Source organism: Entelurus aequoreus, linkage group LG09, assembly GCF_033978785.1.
Source record: "Entelurus aequoreus isolate RoL-2023_Sb linkage group LG09, RoL_Eaeq_v1.1, whole genome shotgun sequence".
NCBI classification, from domain to species: domain Eukaryota; kingdom Metazoa; phylum Chordata; class Actinopteri; order Syngnathiformes; family Syngnathidae; genus Entelurus; species Entelurus aequoreus.
This window is the reverse complement of record NC_084739.1, coordinates 16848812-16867967: the sequence shown is the minus strand read 5'-3', so window position 1 is coordinate 16867967 and position 19156 is coordinate 16848812. Positions and strand designations below refer to the sequence as shown.

Here is a 19156-nt window from a genome sequence, read left to right as displayed (position 1 = left end):
ATGTAAGAATAAGTGTTAATTACATTTTAACACAAGTGTAGAAAGAACCACGTTGCAACAGAAAGTAAACAGCTATAAACAATACATTTTCAAGTAGATTAATAATGGTTGACAAAATAATACAACCAGAAATCCCACCTTCTACCATCCTAGTCACGTCCGTTGTGTCCTTGGGCAAGACACTTCACCCTTGCTCCTGATGGCTGCTGATTAGCGCCTTGCATGGCAGCTCCCGCCATCAGTGTGTGAATGTGTGTGTGAATGGGTGAATGTGGAAATACTGTCAAAGCGCTTTGAGTACCTTGAAGGTAGAAAAGCGCTATACAAGTATAACCCATTTATCATTTATTTATAAATTACGCAACATGATGCCGCATACAGCAGTAGCCATATTTGTGGCGAGGGATGACTGTAGTAAAATTTTTTTGTTTTCAGCACAGCTCTAACACTTACTCAACTGCTTGTGGTTGGTGTTGATCAAAGTACCTTGATTCTTTTGCTGGAGCAAACAGGTCGTCGTCATCCTCATCAAACAGGCTGCTTTTCTGCAACGTTGTGACACTGGGGAGGCTGGAGGGGGCGCTGGCACTTGGTTTCATTCCTCCCGTCTTATTCTCTTGCTTTGTGACACTGACTTTGGGGCTTATCCACTGGTCCTGATGTGACGCATGAATTCAATTAGTAAAATCACAAAAGTTTGGAAATTCAATATTACAGGAAAACGAGTCCAAGCTTTGACTTTTTTGTTATGAAGGCTGTTTCTGCTCACATACCTCATCATCACTAAAGAGAGAGCTGGAGATAGCTTTACTGGGCTGTGGTGTGGCGATTTTAGCTGCGCTAGACTTTGATTTCGATGCCGATGCAAAGAGATCCTGCAGAAAGATAAAGAAGATAAGTAAAACCAGAAAAAAACAGTCCCTTTTAGGCATGAATGCAACAAGCTGCTGTCTCCACCTCTTCATCATCATCAAATAACGACACATGATGCTTGCTAAGTATGCGCTGGCTTGTTGTTTCAGGATTGGACTGACTCTTGGGGATAGTTGGAAATACCTGGATGGGTGAAAATACATCCAATAAATACAATAAAGTACATAAACATGATTTCATGTTAAGTTGTGAGCTTTACTTGTGTGTCTTCGTCATCAGAAAAGAGGCTACTTGTCAGGGATTTCTGGGTCTGGCCAACAGTTGTTACAACATCTGGAACCAGCCCGTTCTAGAAACAAGTGCAAAAGGCAGTTAACTACATCAAGATAGTGGCTATTAATCTGGGGCAGAAAGCACTTCTGGTAACGAGTCCTCACTAAAATAAAATCACGATGACAAATGTTGTGAGACAGACATCTATCCAAACCTTTTCCGATTTTTCAGACTCCTCACTGGGGATGGATGGCTGAAGCCTCTTCAGGCCCTCACTGAGTAAGCTTTTAGTCCCAGGACCAAACATAGAGATGGCCCCTGCAGGCATCTAAACACAACAATCAATAATACTGTAAATTGTCCAATTAATTCAAATTATAACATTGGTTGCACTGCTTAGCAATTTGTGTAAAACGCATGCATCTGTTGTTTACAATAAACTCATTAGTGGTATAAATGCTGACCAAGCAGTGTGCCCCTTGCCGCTATTACAACATTGGTTCTGTTGCTGCTGTGTTGCGCAACTTGTTTTCATTGAGGGCCACATCGCAGTCATGGCTGCCTTCAGAGGGCTGCTTTTTTAAAATTAATTAACATTATGCATGCGGGCAATAACCTGTGATTAATCACAATTCAAATTGATCTGGTTTAAAAATATATATATATTATTTGACAGCATTGATATAAAGGTGTACCATTAATCACCTCATATTATTACACCATCGCCTATGCACTCGATTATCAGATTTTTGGCATGTACAAACTAATGTTATCTTTACTAACATTTTTTTGTAGTACACTAAATAATAATGTAATATTTGGCATGATTAGATAACAATTAAAATATACAAATGTTTTCCTGTCAAAACCGAAATAATTATTTGCATTTAGTAAAAAAAAAATTAAGTATTTTATCAACAAACGTTTTCCCAGGCTTTCGTGGGCCACATACAATGATGTGGCGGGCCAGAGCTGGCTCCCGGGCCTTGAGTTTGACACCTGTGTACTAGCCCATAAACAACTATGAGCTTGATCTACTAAAGGTTTGCGTGTAAACACATGCAAACTTGGTAGCACACACAAAGCTGATCCACTGAGCTCCTGCACAGAGGATTGTACCTCAAATGAGCAAAATAGAGAGTGCAATCCATTTAGCGTGTCTGTCTTCATGTATATGCAGAATATATGCTGATTCATAGAACGCACAAAATACAGAGAGGAGGAGATGCAAATATAATCATTTAGCGGTGGCAATGGGATTTATCAAGGCTTAAACTGTTCTGCGGCCATTGTTTTGCATCTATATTTAGCAGATTTGAAATGTAGGCATAAACTGGAACAGTTACGCACAAATGGCTGTGAGAAAGGAGGCGGTTGCGCTTCAAAGACAAACGATGGCAAGAGAATCCTACGTCCTATGTGTGTGTCACTCAACATTTTGGGACTGTCCTCAATAAAAAAATATCTTAAATATTGCATCTATTTAGCAAACATTTAAAAATTGAATAGCTGACTTATGACTTTAAGGGGAATTGCACAATCATCATTCACCATATTTATGTAAGACAAGAACACGTTCTTTTTTTTTTTAATGCATTCTAACTAGTAAATGAATGCGATCGAAAGTCCACCCACAATGGAGCGTATGGGAGTCGCTCTAGTCTGCCTATAAAGCCTTAAAAGTTTTTTTCCAAACCCCTACATTAAGGTTTAATATACATGCTGTAAGTACATATGTAATGTAGTAACAGGCACATTTATAACATGTAATATTTGCGTATTTTGATCATTTTAAGCATACGGCAGCGCATTTATTTAAAAAACGCATCACAACGTTTGCTTTTTTCCTTAACTACATCACTGATTTCAACTCACTCCAGACTCCATGAGAGCCAACAAATATAAAACATCACTTACTGTACAATCTCTGCTGTCATTTGGATGCAGACTGATAAAATCTTGTTATATTCCCATTAAGATCTAGAATGACTCATATACCTCGCAAAGAAAAGGGGGGTGGAACTAAGCATCTTTTTGTGTCTAAATTGGCCGTCAAAGTGTACCAACTTGTCGGGTATGTCCTCATCCTTCTACTATCAAGGTGAGAGGCATTATTTATGATCTACAATAACATTTTCCTGACCACTAAGGCGAGGAAGCAGCTCACCAGTCGATTGATGTCAACATAGCCATACACGCTAGTGATCACGGCGCCGCTATTAATAGTGTGTCTGCGTTAGCGCTTATAATAATAATATCACTAATACTAATTAATAATTATTAATATTCAAGTCGCGAAATGTAAATGGAGTATTGTTGGCATGTTTTTGGATGGTTATTTATTGGGTTTTATGGGCGGAATAGAGGACCTAACATTGGCTTCATTGTTAGCTGACTTTTATTTACGACTTAGAATGCATTGAAAAAAAATACATCCGTTGTCATGTCTTTCATAATGATTGTGAATGATACGCAAAAGTCCAAAAAAAGTGCAGTTCCCTTTAAAGGAACTGATTAAAACAAATCCAAATGATTTGTTTTGGTGACTGCTGGTATTTTTTTGGGGCGTTTTTCATTTTGGAGAAATGTTATAAATATATATGTAAATGTATATTGTACTATATGTAAAAACTGCAAGTGTTTTCATGCATTCTTGCATTTACTACTGGATCATTCCAGAAGTACCATAACAAAACAGCACAGGTTAGACTGTTGGAGCATATGATGTCATGAATGTGGAGGAATTTAAGTTTTTTCTTGGGCACTTAAATATGGCGGTCTGCAGGACTTTTGTACTTGTTATCAGTTGTACACACAGTCTTAGTACTGTAGATCACCCACAACATACCCAATAATAGTACATGCAATTCTATAATTTGCATACGTGTAGTATATGGATCTTCGTAGATCAGTGCTACATTTTCCTTTGCATTTTCTCAGGCACTCCAAATTGTTATCAACTTATCTTTTAACTCACTTCACAATAATATTGCAAAGGAAATTCCTAAAGAACAAGACACGTTACTTTAATGTTAATGTTTACCTTCTTTTCAGGCGGCTTGACAGTCTCTTCCACCTTCTTGTTTTGAGCTGGAGTTGAGACGCTGTACTTCTCACTAAATATGTCACCATCCTCGTCGTCTTCATCAAAAAGGTCAACGGCTTTTGGGGGTTTGGGTTTTTCCTGTGCAGCTGAAGAAGATGACATGAACAACTGTGAAGTAAAGATCTCACCTCAAGAAAGTAATGATTGAAAGTGACCACACTTACCAGCTGAAGAACTTTTCAGGCTTCTACCGCCAAAGAAGTCGTCGTCATCGTCTTCATCAAACAGCCCCCCTAAACCTCCAGATGCGATGGGGCTCGGTTTGGAGGTAACGTGGGTCTTAATTGTTGGAGCTCCATTTTCTCTATTCTCCCTCAAGTCATCCACTGTATTAAAAAGGCTGCTATCTGTTTTGAGAAAAGAAGCATTTGACTCCACAGCCCTTGAGAACATTATGCTGTATGCTAGCATCTAACTACCTGGAAATATTGAGACAGCACCGGGTGGGATTTTCTTGCCAGGTTTGTCAGATTCTTTAGCGGATCGCAAAGGGAAAATAGGCAAATTAATAAAGGGGAAAATACATTTTAATGTGATTTAATGCAGGAGTTACGTAAAAAAAATGGGCTTACTTGCCTAAAACTGATAAATATTTCACATCACAAGATATCGTCCAGCTATGGTTAATAATTTACAATGTGTAGAAAACATCTTGCAATGTTATCTATTTGCATAAATGCACGACAAAAGGTGACCGGTGGGGTACATACTGATTATCTATTCAAGTTATGTTTGGTAAAGCCATTGTACTGGATCTAGATTAGACCTATACCCACATTACACATACCATACTTCCGCAGGACGTATACGCCAGGTACATTCAATTACGCAAATAAACACCTCACCTCTAGTAAATGTCTCCTTTACAAATACATCTTCTCTGAACTTTGTATCACAAATTCCAATTATCATTTTGACACAATGGTTTTCAAATATTGATTCAGTAACAAATGACACATTGGTGCAAATACAATGTATTTAATTAGAGACGTCCGATAATGGCTTTTCTGCCGATATCCGATATTCCGATATTGTCCAACTCTTAATTACCAATTCCGATATCAACCGATACCGATATATACAGTCGTGGAATTAACACATTATGATGCCTAATTTTGTTGTGATGCCCCGCTGGATGCATTAAACAATGTAACAAGGTTTTCCAAAATAAATCAACTCAAGTTATGGAAAAAAAATGCCAACATGGCACTGCCATATTTATTATTGAAGTCACAAAGTGCATTATTTTTTTTAACATGCCTCAAAACAGCAGCTTGGAATTTGGGACATGCTCTCCCTGAGAGAGCATGAGGAGATTGAGGTGGGCGGGGTTGGGGGGGCGGGTAGCGGGGGGTGTATTTGGTAGAGTCCCGGAAGAGTTAGTGCTGCAAGGGGTTCTGGGTATTTGTTCTGTTGTGTTTACGTTGTGTTACAGTGCGGATGTTCTCCCAAAATGTGTTTGTCATTCTTGTTTGGTGTAGGTTCACAGTGTGGCGCATATTTGTAACAGTGTTAAAGTTGTTTATACGGTCACCCTCAGTGTGACCTGAATGGCTGTTGACCAAGTATGCATGGCATATGTGACTGGGCCGGCATGCAAAGGCAGTGCCTTTAAGGTTTATTGGCGCTCTGTACTTCTCCCTATGTCCGTGTACACAGCGGCGTTTCAAAAGGCATACATTTTACTTTTTAAAACCGATACCAATAATTTTGAAACTGATACAGATAATTTCCGATATTACATTTTAAAGCATTTATTGGCCGATAATATCAGCAGTCCGATATTATCGGACATCTCTATATTTAATTAATGGCATTGGTATATTGTCACAACCTATTGGTATAATATAATATCAAAATACAATTGTAGTGTCCCATTGGCTCTCACAACAATATATAGAATATGTTACACAATTTGATATGTATTATGTCATTTTTATTCACCATTGGTGGGAAAACATTATATTGTACTGTATATTTAATTTTATATGATCAAACTGTTCAACTAAAGACCCCCTTCATAATTACTATATAAACTAAATTATATAAAATTCTGATTAAAACTATATTAAAATAAATCATTTACCGTAAATCAAATTGAAATCCAATTATGTTTACATTTTAATTAAGATAAAATTACATTTAAATTACGTTTTAATTTGATTAAAAATACAATAAAATAAAAATGAAACAAAATAAAAAACAAAAAACAAGGCACACAAAAACCCAAAACAAAAGCTTTACCTGCAGCGGGAGCGGTGCTTTTGGTGCTTTTATTCACAGACGTGTCTTCTTTGGACATAGGTTTAGGTTTTGGTGCTTCAGAGAACAAATCACCCTGCATGGCAATCGAGAATAAAGCACCAAATACATTTGGCAAGAGTCATAAACATAAAAAAATCCATTACCATACCTCATCGTCATCATCAAAGAGGCCTCTCCCCCCACTGAAGAGACCACTTTTCCCTCCAAACGGGGAGAAGTCGTCGTCGTCCATCTTCGGAGGTTTAAACATGTCGTCGCTGTCCTCTTCAGCTGCTGCTGCAGTGTGCATAAAGAGGAAAATTATATGAAATAATAAACTACTAAATAATGATGATAATGATGATGAATAAATTAAAAGTCCATGCGTACCATGTGAGTTTGCAGGCTTTGACTCTTTTGTGCCTTTACCTTTCTTCTTTGATGATAATGCTTTCGTTTGATAAGAATAACAACAAAAAAAAAGCTTGTGTGTGATTTAGTGTTCATGTGAAGCTACATTTTGTAAATGTCTCGCGTTCAAATGAAGATGAATGCGAAGAGAACTCAAATTAAGGTTGACAAAGTGGCAACTTACAGGCTCGATCTCCTGTTGGTTTGCTAACCAGTTCCCCTTTAATCCTGGCGGCCAGCTCGTCGGCAAAAGATGACGGGCCGGTGCTCTGAATGCCACATGAGGAAAAACAGACACATCATGCAACATGGCTCCGTTTCCAAGCAACAGCACTGAATGATATAAGGAGGCCAATGAGGAGTAACCCAGGCATTGATTAGTTTTCTGTGTGTAAAAGTTTAGACATGTTGTGGAAATAGACTACCATATTTTTCGGTCTATAAGGCGCACTTTAAATCCTTTCATTTTCTCAAAACTCGACAGTGCGCCTAATGTACGGAATCATTTTGGTTGTGCTTACGGACCTCAAAGCTATTTTATTTGGTACATGGTGAAATGATAAGCGTGACCAGTAGATGGCAGTCACACATAAGAGACTGCAATATGACTCAAGTAAACAACACCAACATTTTATATGTTCCATTGAAAATATAGAAATACACACGGCGATAAAAAATCTATCAAAATGTTTTAGTACGACTTTGGTAAACTATGATGGATTGTACTGTGCTACAACTTTCGAGTATTATTCTGGTGTGTGTATAAGGTAAGACATATTATCTGGTGTTTTGTTTCGCAATATTATGCAAAAGCAACTTTTCCTACTTTCGGGTACCTGCTGATCTGTATTTGGCATCTGCATAAGTCCTGAAAATTTGCGCGCGTCTGCCTTTGTAGTCCGTGACGACGCCGTAGTTGATAAGCTTCTTCTTTTTCTCTATCTTCTTGTTATGGGACATTCATCCTCCACTGTTGCCATTTATACTATAAAGTAGTGTAAAGTTCTTACTTATGTCTGTCAGTAAACTCGCCATGAAAGCGCTAAAACATACCGGTGTAGGGAATTTACATTATTCACCCAAGGAACTTTATTTATTAGAGAGTTTCGGTCGGACGTTTACATTATTCACCCAAGGAACTTTATTTATTAGACAGTTTCGGTCGGACGGTTTTTCACGGGACACATTTCCGGTGTTGTTATTGCACTAGTGAGCCACGGATGAGGAGATGCTGCTCCGTTATTGATTTAAGTGTGAAGTGAAGTGAATTATATTAAATAGCGCTTTTCTCTAGTGACTCAAAGCGCTTTACATTCTGTAACCCAATATCTAAGTTACATTTTTAAACCAGTGTGGGTGGCACTGGGAGCAGGTGGGTAAAGTGTCTTGCCCAAGGACACAACGGCAGTGACTAGGTTGGCAGAAGTGGGGATCGAATCTGGAACCCTCAAGTTGCTGGCACGGCCACTCTACCAACCGAGCTATACCGCCCCAAGTAAAGTTGGAATGTCATTAAAACAGTTAGCGCCATCTTTTGACACTTCTTTCACTCCCGTCCTTGCACGATACGATGACGGAGAAAAGACGATGTCGAAGATGAGCCACGTAAATAAGACCACCCACAAAACGGCGCATCCTGAAGCGACTGTCAGAAAGCGGTTTGAAGATGATCTGTAAAACATAATCTATGCAACATTTTGACCAAAGAACCACCATTACATGTTATTTAGACCACAAGGAAGTGTTTTACATTTAGAAAAAATAATAATATGACTCCTTTAATGCACGCCTTTTGTATGAAAATAGACCTGACTAGACCCGCTCATCGGCAGTTGGCTTTATAATCCGGTGCGCCCTATAGTCCGGAAAATATGGTACATACACAAAGCTTTACCTTTGCGTCATCATCATCCTTGTCTGACTCTCCGAAAATATCAGAGTCTTCATCGTCGTCTTCGTCCTCCTCATAACTCAACATAGATGACTTCTGCAAGTATAGGAGTTTTTAATGCGAAAATCCATCCATTTGTCACCAAATTGATTCCCTTTCATGTATTTACCTTATTGATACTAATGCGGCCATCATCCGCCTCCTGCATGAAGTCATCATCTGAATTCTGTTTACATTGTATGTTTTTAGCCATGTTAAAAGAGTAAAAACATTGATATTATTATGAAAAATAAGGTTAGAAGCTTTCACTTACTTCTGCATCTTTGCCATCATCACTTTCAATGACACTGTCTCTCTGGCTGTCCACTGACATATCTGTGAAAACAAATCATTACCAACACTGAACCAGACAAACACTAACATCTTAAACTTGGAGGCTGTTTTTCTTCATCACCATCACTAGACAGGTCACCAAGGCCAACGTCGTCCTGCTCCATGAAAGCCTGGGAGCCAATCAGTAAAGGAAGAGGTCTATCCACGTAAAGATCCTTATAAAACAAAAAAACACATTATATGCAGATTATTGAAGTGCAAAAAAAGTATAAATCTTCATTACCTTGGCCTCCAGTATTGCCTCGCCTCTGTCGTTAGCCTCCTCGTCCTCGGAGTCAGAGTTTCCCGCTTTGATGTCCAGGTGCTCAAAGGCAGACTCCAGCACCTTTAACCCGTAATTCACCGCTTCCTGCATCTTGGGGATCAGCTCGGCTTCTTTCTGCTCGCGTGTTTTCTTTGACAGGAAACAGTGACATAAGAAAATCGAGTTTAATTGTCATTAAACTTTAATAAAACAAAAGTGATGGTGCACAATTACAGATACAGTTGGATGGGGTGGATATCAAAAGAGTTAATGAAATAAAGGTTCTGGGGGTTACAATTGATGATCCAATTTACTGGTAATCACATATTAAATTATATACAAACCAAAGTGTCACGAAGCATCGCAGTATTGAATAAAGCCAAACACGTTCTAGATCACAAACCACTCCGCATTTTATACTGTTCCAATAGTTCTCCCATATTCTGAATCTGATTCCGATTCTGATATCTAACCTACTGTGCAGAAGTTTGGGGCAATAATTACATAAGGACACTAAAGCCACTCATCATCCTGCAGAAGAACGCAATAATGGTCATTCATAAGGCAGGATATAGGGATCACACAAATAATTATTTATTACATTCAAAACTTGAAGTGTAAAGATCTTGTGGAAATACAAACAGTACAAATTACATATAAAGCAAAAAAAAAATTCACTGCTTGGTAATGTGAAAAAGTTTTTCACTGAAAGGGAAGGGGGTTTAAATTTAGGAGGTAATTTCAATCTAAAAATGTTTAATGTATTCAAACATGTGGGGTTCAACTATGGAACAGTTTGTATGTGGAGTTAAAATAATGTCTACCCTTAATTTAGTTTTAAAAAAAACAATACAAAGACATGATTTTTAATATGTACAAGAATGAGGGTTTCTAACAATCAAAGTGTTTACATTATTATTATTCTAATTATTTGGGTAGTTATTTACTTGTTGTTGGTTGGTGTTACCATCAATTACTACTTGTATTCATGTGACTATATACAGTATGTGTATATTGTACTTATGTACTGTATTTTTGTGCAAAAGAAAAAAGTGAGTAAAGTGGGTAAAAGATTATTGATGATATATTGTATTAGGACCGGTAAATTTATCATTGTGTAAAATAATAATAATAATGATAAGAAAGCCAGTGATTTGGTTTATAAAATAAGGGGTGGGAGTAAATAAGTTTCACTTCTTCCCACTCCTTTTTGGGTATGAAAAAAACCCCATTATGTATTATTTTCATTTTTTAAGTGTTTTCATTGTTCAATATTTGTTTCTATTTCTCTACCTTACTTTAAAGTTATCAAGATTATTCCCTTTTTTCATTTGCTTTCTTGTTAACATGTCCAATATAAACTACTACTACTACAAATAAAACATTACCATCCATATTGACACTGATCATATAAAGAGACTGGGTTCATACACTTTTATTTAAAATATAACTTTTTAAAATGATTGAACTCACTTTGTCATTCAATTGTCAAAAGCTCTTGCCTCCAAAAATAAATTTTTATTAATGTTTTCTATTTTGAAAAGTTGAGATAAGTGATGTTAAAAAATATATATATATATATTTTTTTAAAAACATTTTATCTGAATCATGTTAAGAAACAAGTCCACATACACCTAAAAAAATCAACAAGTTTGAAAATAAGTGGGAGAGACTATGCAACAATAATATATATTTTTAAACGTTTTAAATAATTTAATACTAAAAATAATAATACATTTCTTCACTTTGTACTTCCTTAAATAATGGCTTCCATACTCATAGACACTACACCCCAATTATTTGCCAGATGGGCAATCCAATTGTGTAAATAAATGCCACACTCTTGGAAAACAAAAAACAGCGAATAGACGTAAACTAAACTTTTATCTGTACCAAATGCCAGAACAAAGACCAACAATGAGGCGGCATTTAGCCGCTATGGCCCCCACCTGTGGAACAACCTACCGGAGAGCCTTAGGACTGCAGAGACCGTTGATATATATAGAAAATTGTTTTAAAAAGGTACACCTTTTTAAATCAGGCTTTTTATTGGTCATTTTAAACTCTCAATTTCTTAATTTTTACTGTTATTTTCTTTTTTGTGTTTTGCTATTATTACTACTAGTATTCACTATTTTATTTATCTATATTTTAAACTGTATTTCATATTTTTTTCGATGACGTTAAATTTTAAGTATACTCCAGTGTAGACGCCTCAAAAGTGGCGTTTTTGCGCAATTCTGAGTGCCATGCCATGTCCAGTTAATGTAAATAGTGCTGTGTGGCTTTTTTTTTTGGGTGTAAAACACTTTGTCCTGCAACTTGCCTGTGCAAGAAAATTAATAAATAATCAAGTTTGATTGATAGTGAATACTACAACTATTTCAGGATAAAATGAAACCCCTGATTCTACCTGATCAGGCTGCTTCTCCACAGCATCAGCCTTCAAAACGGGCTCCTCCACCTCGTCATCGTACACTCTCTGCAACAGAAAACAAAAGTTGATGCAACACTTATGTGTTGCAAGTACAAGGAAAGTAACTCAAATCAAATAGGAAAGCGATATGTTACATTTTCGATGAACTGTGTGTTGGAGAGCATGAGGAAGTCATTGAAGACCGAGTGCAAGCTGCTGTCTGTGGCCTTGGTGTCTCGGATCAAACTGTCCAGCTGCTTTTCAATCTCATGTGTTTTGGACAACATTCTTTGAGAAAAGTCTTGGAGGAACAAGAAGAGCTGCCATGGGAGGGAGATGGGGGGAAACAAACACGGTTATGTTGACGAACCAAAGCAGAAATAATGTCAAGATCCTTGAAATGAAAGGTTTAAGTGTTACTCTCAGGACTCCAGTAACTGTTGGCTCTGCTTTCTTACCCCTGAATCAGCAGCTAACGACCAGTTGACGCTGCTCTGCCTCATTTCTTCCAGAGTCCACGGTCTCTCCCAAATCTGAGCATCTTTCTTACTGTGTTCATTCCCGTCCGGACCATTTGCCATCCCATCTGGCATCCCGTTCATCTGAAGAAACAACACGATCATTAAGAGAGAGACCAAACAGACCAATATGCTGTTTGATTTATCAATAAATGTACAGCACATAAAAATATGGCCTATTTTTGCTTCTTGAAAACAGTTTTATCTTAATTTTATTATTGCCATGTCAGGGTTTTTAACAGCAACAATTTTCAAAAGTTCCAAAAAAATACACAAGATAATTTAAATCACATCTTTAAAAATATTTAAAATAAATATAATTATATCACTATTTTAATATTATATATTTGTAAAATTTTAGTTAATTCTAAATATTTATCACTAATTTTTATCTTAATTTTCAAAAGGCATGCAGATTTCTGTATAGACACGAAAATAAGACATAATTGTTATCCTAGCAGAAAAGTCAAGTGACCTTTAATTCTGGGGTCTATAAAACAAACCAACAGGTAGTGCCACATGACTTCTCACCAAGTTAGCCCATGCCTTTCTTCTTGTCACTCACACCTGCCTGTAAAAAGTGACTCAAAGGCTGGGCATACAACAAAGGAGGACTGTATGATGCTACTCTTAAAGATAACGATGTAAGTAAAGTCATCAAACAACTGTTGCGCAGCTAAGAAATATTCCATCCACCAGTTATTTCACGGTCATAAAATATGAACAAAATTTCAAATTAGTGTTTTATTACTGTTGATTTTGTCTTTAAAGATTATATCCAAAATACATTTAGAAAAACAGGGGTTGTCTTATATTCAAGTCCATATAATACAGATTACCTTAAAAAATTTATGCTTTTCTGGCTGCGATGTATTATTAGACAAACATTTATGCATTAGTAAAATTTGATGCACAGTTGTCCTTCGTTTATTTCTGTTAATTGGTGAGTGTGAATGTTGTCTGTCTATCTGTGTTGGCCCTGCAATTGGCCCTGTGTACCCCGCCTTCCGCCCGAATGCAGCTAAGATAGGCTCCAGCACCCCCCGCAACCCCAAAAGGGACATGCGGTACAAGAAGGATGGATGGATGGATGGGTTCCGGACATGACCACGGTAAAGCAGGAATCCATTATAAATCAACTATTTTTTGGCTAAACGTGATGTAACACCCTTTAGTCACTTTTTTAATCCAATTTAGTAATGCTGCATGGGGATGAGTCAATCAGTGGCCACGATACTGAAAAGTGCGCTCTGATTGGTTTAGTCTCCTCTATTGGCCAATAGTACTGTAGTGTTGATATTCTTTGTTTATTTACCCATTTTTATGCCAGATAAAAGGCCTATCCAGGAAATCGCAAAAAGCCGCTGCCTGACCAAGGCTCAGAAAATCTGCAGAGACTCCTCCCACCCCCACCAAGGACTGTTTTCACTGCTGGACTCTAGAAAGAGGTTCCACAGCCTCCGTAGCAGAACCTCCAGGTTCTGTAACAGCTTCTTCCCTCAGGCCATAAGACTCTTGAACGCATCATAATAATCCCCTCAATTCCCCCCCAAAACGGATTAACTCGCTGGAATATAAAAGACAATATAAAATACATCCATATATGCAAAAGTGCAATATATTTCACTGTACAGTAATCTATTTATTTATACCTGCACCTTATTGCTCTTTTATTCTGCACTACAACGAGCTAATGCAACGAAATTTCGTTCTTATCTGTACTGTAAAGTTCACATTTGAATGACAATAAAAGGAAGTCTAAGTCTAAAATACTTAATTTTAGGACCAAAACATTTTGGAATATGCTTTACAATTTCAAAACCTGCGATGTGGTGACGCTGCAATATTTGAAGTGATGTGGCGAGGGATGAATGTATTGCATTTCTTGAGACAAAATTGAGTGCACTACTAGGCAACGACCAGCAGAGGCGCTATTGATTCAGTCTCAGTTAGTTTGTTGACTGTTAAAGGAGGGCTACACAGCCAAATTAAACACGTTCAACAGCTACATAAATATTGCTGCTTATGAAGTTAATACCATATTTTCTTATAATGTAGACTGTGGCATGTCTACAGCAAATACACAAAAAGCTACTGTACTGAAAGCATCCTAACACCAGTTTGACGCTAACCATCAACCATTGGTGTTGTGTCATCTGGATTATTGTTCAGTTATTTGGGCTTCTGCACTCAAGGTTGGGTTTACAAAATTACAAACAGCTCAAAATAGGGCACTTACACTTACTTAAGATTATTCCTATAGATCGAGTGTGAACCATATGCATTCTTGTCTTGGATTATCCAGCAGTTTATTGTTATTTATTCGAAACATTTTTCATAACAAGTACCCTACAGCTCTTTTTAAGCAGATTGGTTATAATGCTGATGTTCACCAGTACAGTACCAGAGCTCCAACTCAAGGTCTACTGGCATTACCACGACCAATAATTAATTCAATGAAAAGCACTGCTGTGTACAGAGGCATTTCATTATGGAATACTCTTCATTTAAATATTAGGACTATTCCCAGTAAAAAAAAAAGCATTTAAGAAACATGTAAAGTCACTTTTTAGACTTAAGATTAATCTTTCATATTATCAGTTTGAGAACTTTTTTCTTTCCCTTTTTCCTTTCTTTTATTGTAACTGGATTTGCATATGTTCTATAACTGGATCTGTGTACTGTTATTTTTTAATTATTTTGAAAATGTTATTTTTCTTTTCCTTTTTCTTTCCTTTTCTTGTAACTGGATCTGTGTATGTTCTGTAACTCAGTGTTTTTCCAACCACTGTGCCGTGACATACAGTCTGGTGTGCCGTGGGAGATTATGCAGTTTCACCAATTTGGGTTAAAAATATTTTTTGCAAACCAGTAATTATAATCAGCAAATAATGTGCCGTTGTTGAGTGTCGGTGCTGTCTAGAGCACGGCAGAGTAACCATGTAATACCATACCATACCAGTAGGTGGAAGCCGGTAGCCAATTACTTTGTAGATGTCGGGAACACGCCGTGTGAGACGACGATGGTTTGTCGTGATTACAATATGCAGGCAACATAGGGAGGCAGCGTACAGGTAAAAAGGTATCCAATGCTTAAACCAAAAATAAACAAAAAGTGAGTGCCCCTAAGAAAAGGCATTAAAGCTTAGGGATGGCTATGCAGAACGAAACTAAAACTGAACTGGCTACAAAGTAAACAAAAACAGAATGCTGGACGACAGCAAAAACTTACAGCGTGTGTAGCAGAGACGGCGTCCACAAAGTACATCTGTACATGACATGACAACAATGTCCACGCAAAAAAAGATAGCAACAACTTAAATATTCTTGATTACTAAAACAAAGCAGGTGCGGGGAATAGCGCTCAAAAGAAGACATGAAACTGCAACAGGAAAAGCCACCAAAATAGGAGCGCAAGACACAAACTAAAACACTACACACGGGAAAACCTACTTCGAGACAAGAGCTACAGTTATGCCTGGCTGGTTATGGTTTAAATTCATATCAAACAATTGCGACAACAACTTTTTATTGTCTGAGTTTAATTTTTTAATGATTTCTACAGAGCCCCTAAAGGGACATGGAGCGAAAAAAATGCTTTGCGAGATCTCGCAAAAGGTATTTTTCATGTCAGTGAACCGCAAGTAAAACAGACAAAGCAATGGAGGAGCCTACCCGTCATCCGTGGGAGAAGTTAATTGATTTCTATTTTAGTATTAGCCTAACATATAAAGACATCAAAACATATTAAGGTCCCACAACAGAGCACAGATGATGGGTAGGCTCCCGCATGCTCCCGCTCCTCCATCGCTGTGTCAGTTTCAATTCCGGTTCACCATCGCTGTGTTTGTTTTACTTCCGGTTCCCTGACATAGGAAAAATACCTTTTGCGAGATCTCGCAAAACATTTTTTCCCCTCCATGTCCCTGAGGGGCTCGGTAGAAATCATTAAAAAATGAAACTCAGACAATAAAAAGTTGTTGTCGCAATTGTTGGATATTAATTCAAACCATAACCAACCATGCATCACTATAGCTCTTGTCTCAAAGTAGGTTTTCCCATGTGTAGTGTTTTAGTTTGTGTCTTGCGCTCCTATTTTGGTGGCTTTTCCTGTTGCAGTTTCATTTCTTCCTTTGAGTGCTATTCCCCGCACCTGCTTCGTTTTAGTAATCAAGAAAATTTAAGTTGTTATCTTTTTTTGTGTACTTTGCTCCACACGCTGTACGTTTTTGCTATCGTCCAGAGCTCGCAAAAAGTATCGCGAGATCTCGCAAATATCCATGTCCCTTTAGGGGCTCCGTAGATTTCCGCCAGTGGTGTGCCTCTGGATTTTTTCAATGAAAAAAATGCGCCTTGGCTCAAAAAAGGTTGAAAAACACTGCTGTAACTGTATCTGTGTACTGTTATTTTATTTTATTATTTTGAGATGTTTCTTTTATTTGTAACTGGATTTGTGTATGTTTTGTAACTGGATCAGTGTATTATCAGGAGACTCAGGAAGTTCAAGCTAAACCACAAGATCCTCGGGAAACTTCTACTCATGCACAACAGAGAGTGTCATGACTGGAAACATCACCACCTGGTTTGGGAATAGCACCGCACACGACCGCAACAGACTGCAGAGAGTGGCCAGATCAGCCGAGCGCACCATCGGAGGTGTGCTCCCAACCATCAGCAACATCTACACCAGGCGGTGTAGATCCAAGGCCCAGAGGATAGTGAGGGACTCTAGCCACCCAAGCAACTGCCTATTCTCACTGCTGCAGTCAGGCAAGCGCTACCGGAGTCTCATGGCCAACACGGAGAGACTCAGGAGGAGCTTCTATCCCCAAGCCATCAGACTGCTCAACTGCATCGCCGATTAACACTTTTATCACAATTGCACAAAACCGCACGCACAAGAGTCATTTGACTTACCACTGTAATTACCGGACTACAATACTGTTCATTCAATGACTGTAAATAATGTAAAAACAAGAGTATAAAGAAGTCATACTGTTCTATTACCTTTGTTCATACTACTGTCACTACTCAACTGCCAAAGAACTGTAGACACCTTAATATTTGTTGCTTCCTATACTGTATATACTGTTATACTATTTGATCTTGATACTGGTACTGTATTTGACTACTGTACTACTTGTACTGATACCTCTACCATGGCTACTGTAACTCAGTGGCCTAGTGGTTAGAGTGTCCGCCCTGAGATCGGCCGAGTCATACCAAAGACTATAAAAATGGGACCCATTACCTCCCTGCTTGGCACTCTGCATCTAGGGTTTGGAATTGGGGGTTAAATCACCAAAAATGATTCCCGGGCGTGGCACCGCTGCTGCCCACTGCTCACCTCACCTCCCAGGGGGTGATTAAGGGTGATGGGTCAAATGCAGAGGACAAATTTCACCACACCTAGTGTGTGTGAGACAATTATTGGTACTTTAACTTTATTTATCGTGCAACTTATTGTCTTGTAATTAATGTACATCAGAGCTATTCAAATTGTTGTGTTTTTGGTATTTAGTGTATTAGATTCTGCAACTAGTGTTTAGATCCCACTGTACGCAATATCTGAAGAGCATGGGAAAAAAGCATTTCACTGTGGTGTACTCTGCATGTGACGAATAAAACTTGAAACTTGTTATTTTACTTTGAACTTTTTGAAAAAGCTTGGACCCCAGGAAGACTAGCTTGGCGTTTGTGCGTCGGCTAATGGGGATCCTCAATAAACAATTGTTGTTGTTTTTGAATGGTTAGCATAAAGGGCACATAAAACAACATTGATTTCTATCAACCTGGGTGCCACATACACTCAATGTGGGACCAGTGTTAACTGCTGCCCTTTTGGTCAAAGTGCAAGAAAATAAATCCCTCTATGCAAAAACAAAGCAACTTCCACAGTACACGTTACATTTTATAGTAACTTCATAATAAGTTAAATACGTTCACTGGTAGCTACTTTGCATTTTTACGACATCGAGAATGTTCTTTCAACTTGTAGCAACATGACTGCTACACTTAAGATAAACAAATGTGCCTCCGTAAATCGTAAAACAACGTGTTACATTAACGCCACGTTGCAAAAAAAATGTTTATTCGTTGTGTTGCCTTTTTTAAAGTTAAACTATTTAACTAGCGTAGTGGGAGCTGTTTGGCTAGCAGCTAGCTAGCTAGCCAACGTATACGTTAGCCTGAGTGGAGCATACGAGCGAACACAAATACAGACTAAAACACAAACGCCCAGCTTTTACCGCGCTTACCTTAATAATGCCAGGCAATGGAACGTCCACCGGCTTTCGAACGTGCGGAGAAAAGAGGCGACACAAACGATCGATTATGCTAAATTTGGCCTTTCCCTCATTGGTCTTCTGACAGGTCAGCCATGTTCTGCCTGCAGACAGTCACCTGACTTGGGTTGCCTAGCAACCACTGGTAAAAGTGGGACGGAGTGGAACGAACAAATCTCGTCCGCAATGTTTCCACGCTTCGGTGACTTGTCGGTTTGAACTTTCGATTTTGACGTCCTGAATGTAGATTGTAGCAACGCAGACACGGTTTAGGACTTGTTTTGTTGTTTGTTTCTCTTATCAAAGAGAGCTGTTGTGTTGCCGCGCAATCGTCAGTGCGCATGTGCGAATATTTCACACCACGGAAATAGCGACATACCTATCGCAAAACGATACCAATGTTAAAAAAAACGGTTAGCGTTCAAGGCAAATTGCATAAAGTTACTAAACTACGCTTACCGACAATATGAAAAGTTCGTATGTGATACAAAAACCCAACTCAC

At 38.2% G+C, this 19156-nt stretch overlaps 1 protein-coding gene across 3 annotated transcripts in view; it reads right to left on the bottom strand.

Annotated features, from left to right (window-relative positions):
* Window positions 1-18794, bottom strand: part of washc2c (WASH complex subunit 2C) — a 35262-nt gene extending 16468 nt beyond the window's left edge. The window contains exons 1-21 of one of the 3 annotated variants that reach the window (XM_062058199.1): window positions 18627-18794; window positions 12310-12453; window positions 12007-12171; window positions 11849-11917; window positions 9415-9585; window positions 9253-9346; window positions 9112-9173; window positions 8968-9024; window positions 8802-8894; window positions 7092-7176; window positions 6887-6946; window positions 6666-6790; window positions 6497-6590; window positions 4672-4725; window positions 4417-4599; window positions 4190-4338; window positions 1361-1474; window positions 1133-1222; window positions 958-1056; window positions 774-875; window positions 487-656 (exon numbers count right to left, since the gene is read on the bottom strand). In XM_062058199.1, coding sequence (XP_061914183.1) covers window positions 487-656; window positions 774-875; window positions 958-1056; window positions 1133-1222; window positions 1361-1474; window positions 4190-4338; window positions 4417-4599; window positions 4672-4725; window positions 6497-6590; window positions 6666-6790; window positions 6887-6946; window positions 7092-7176; window positions 8802-8894; window positions 8968-9024; window positions 9112-9173; window positions 9253-9346; window positions 9415-9585; window positions 11849-11917; window positions 12007-12171; window positions 12310-12453 — 2180 coding nt within the window. In that variant the 5' untranslated portion in view covers window positions 18627-18794. Of the gene's footprint in view, window positions 1-486; window positions 657-773; window positions 876-957; window positions 1057-1132; window positions 1223-1360; window positions 1475-4189; window positions 4339-4416; window positions 4600-4671; window positions 4726-6496; window positions 6591-6665; window positions 6794-6886; window positions 6947-7091; window positions 7177-8801; window positions 8895-8967; window positions 9025-9111; window positions 9174-9252; window positions 9347-9414; window positions 9586-11848; window positions 11918-12006; window positions 12172-12309; window positions 12456-18626 lie in introns of all 3 variants that reach the window. The other 2 variants (XM_062058197.1, XM_062058198.1) reach the window with 2 other exon arrangements.
* Window positions 18795-19156: the final 362 nt, after the last annotated feature.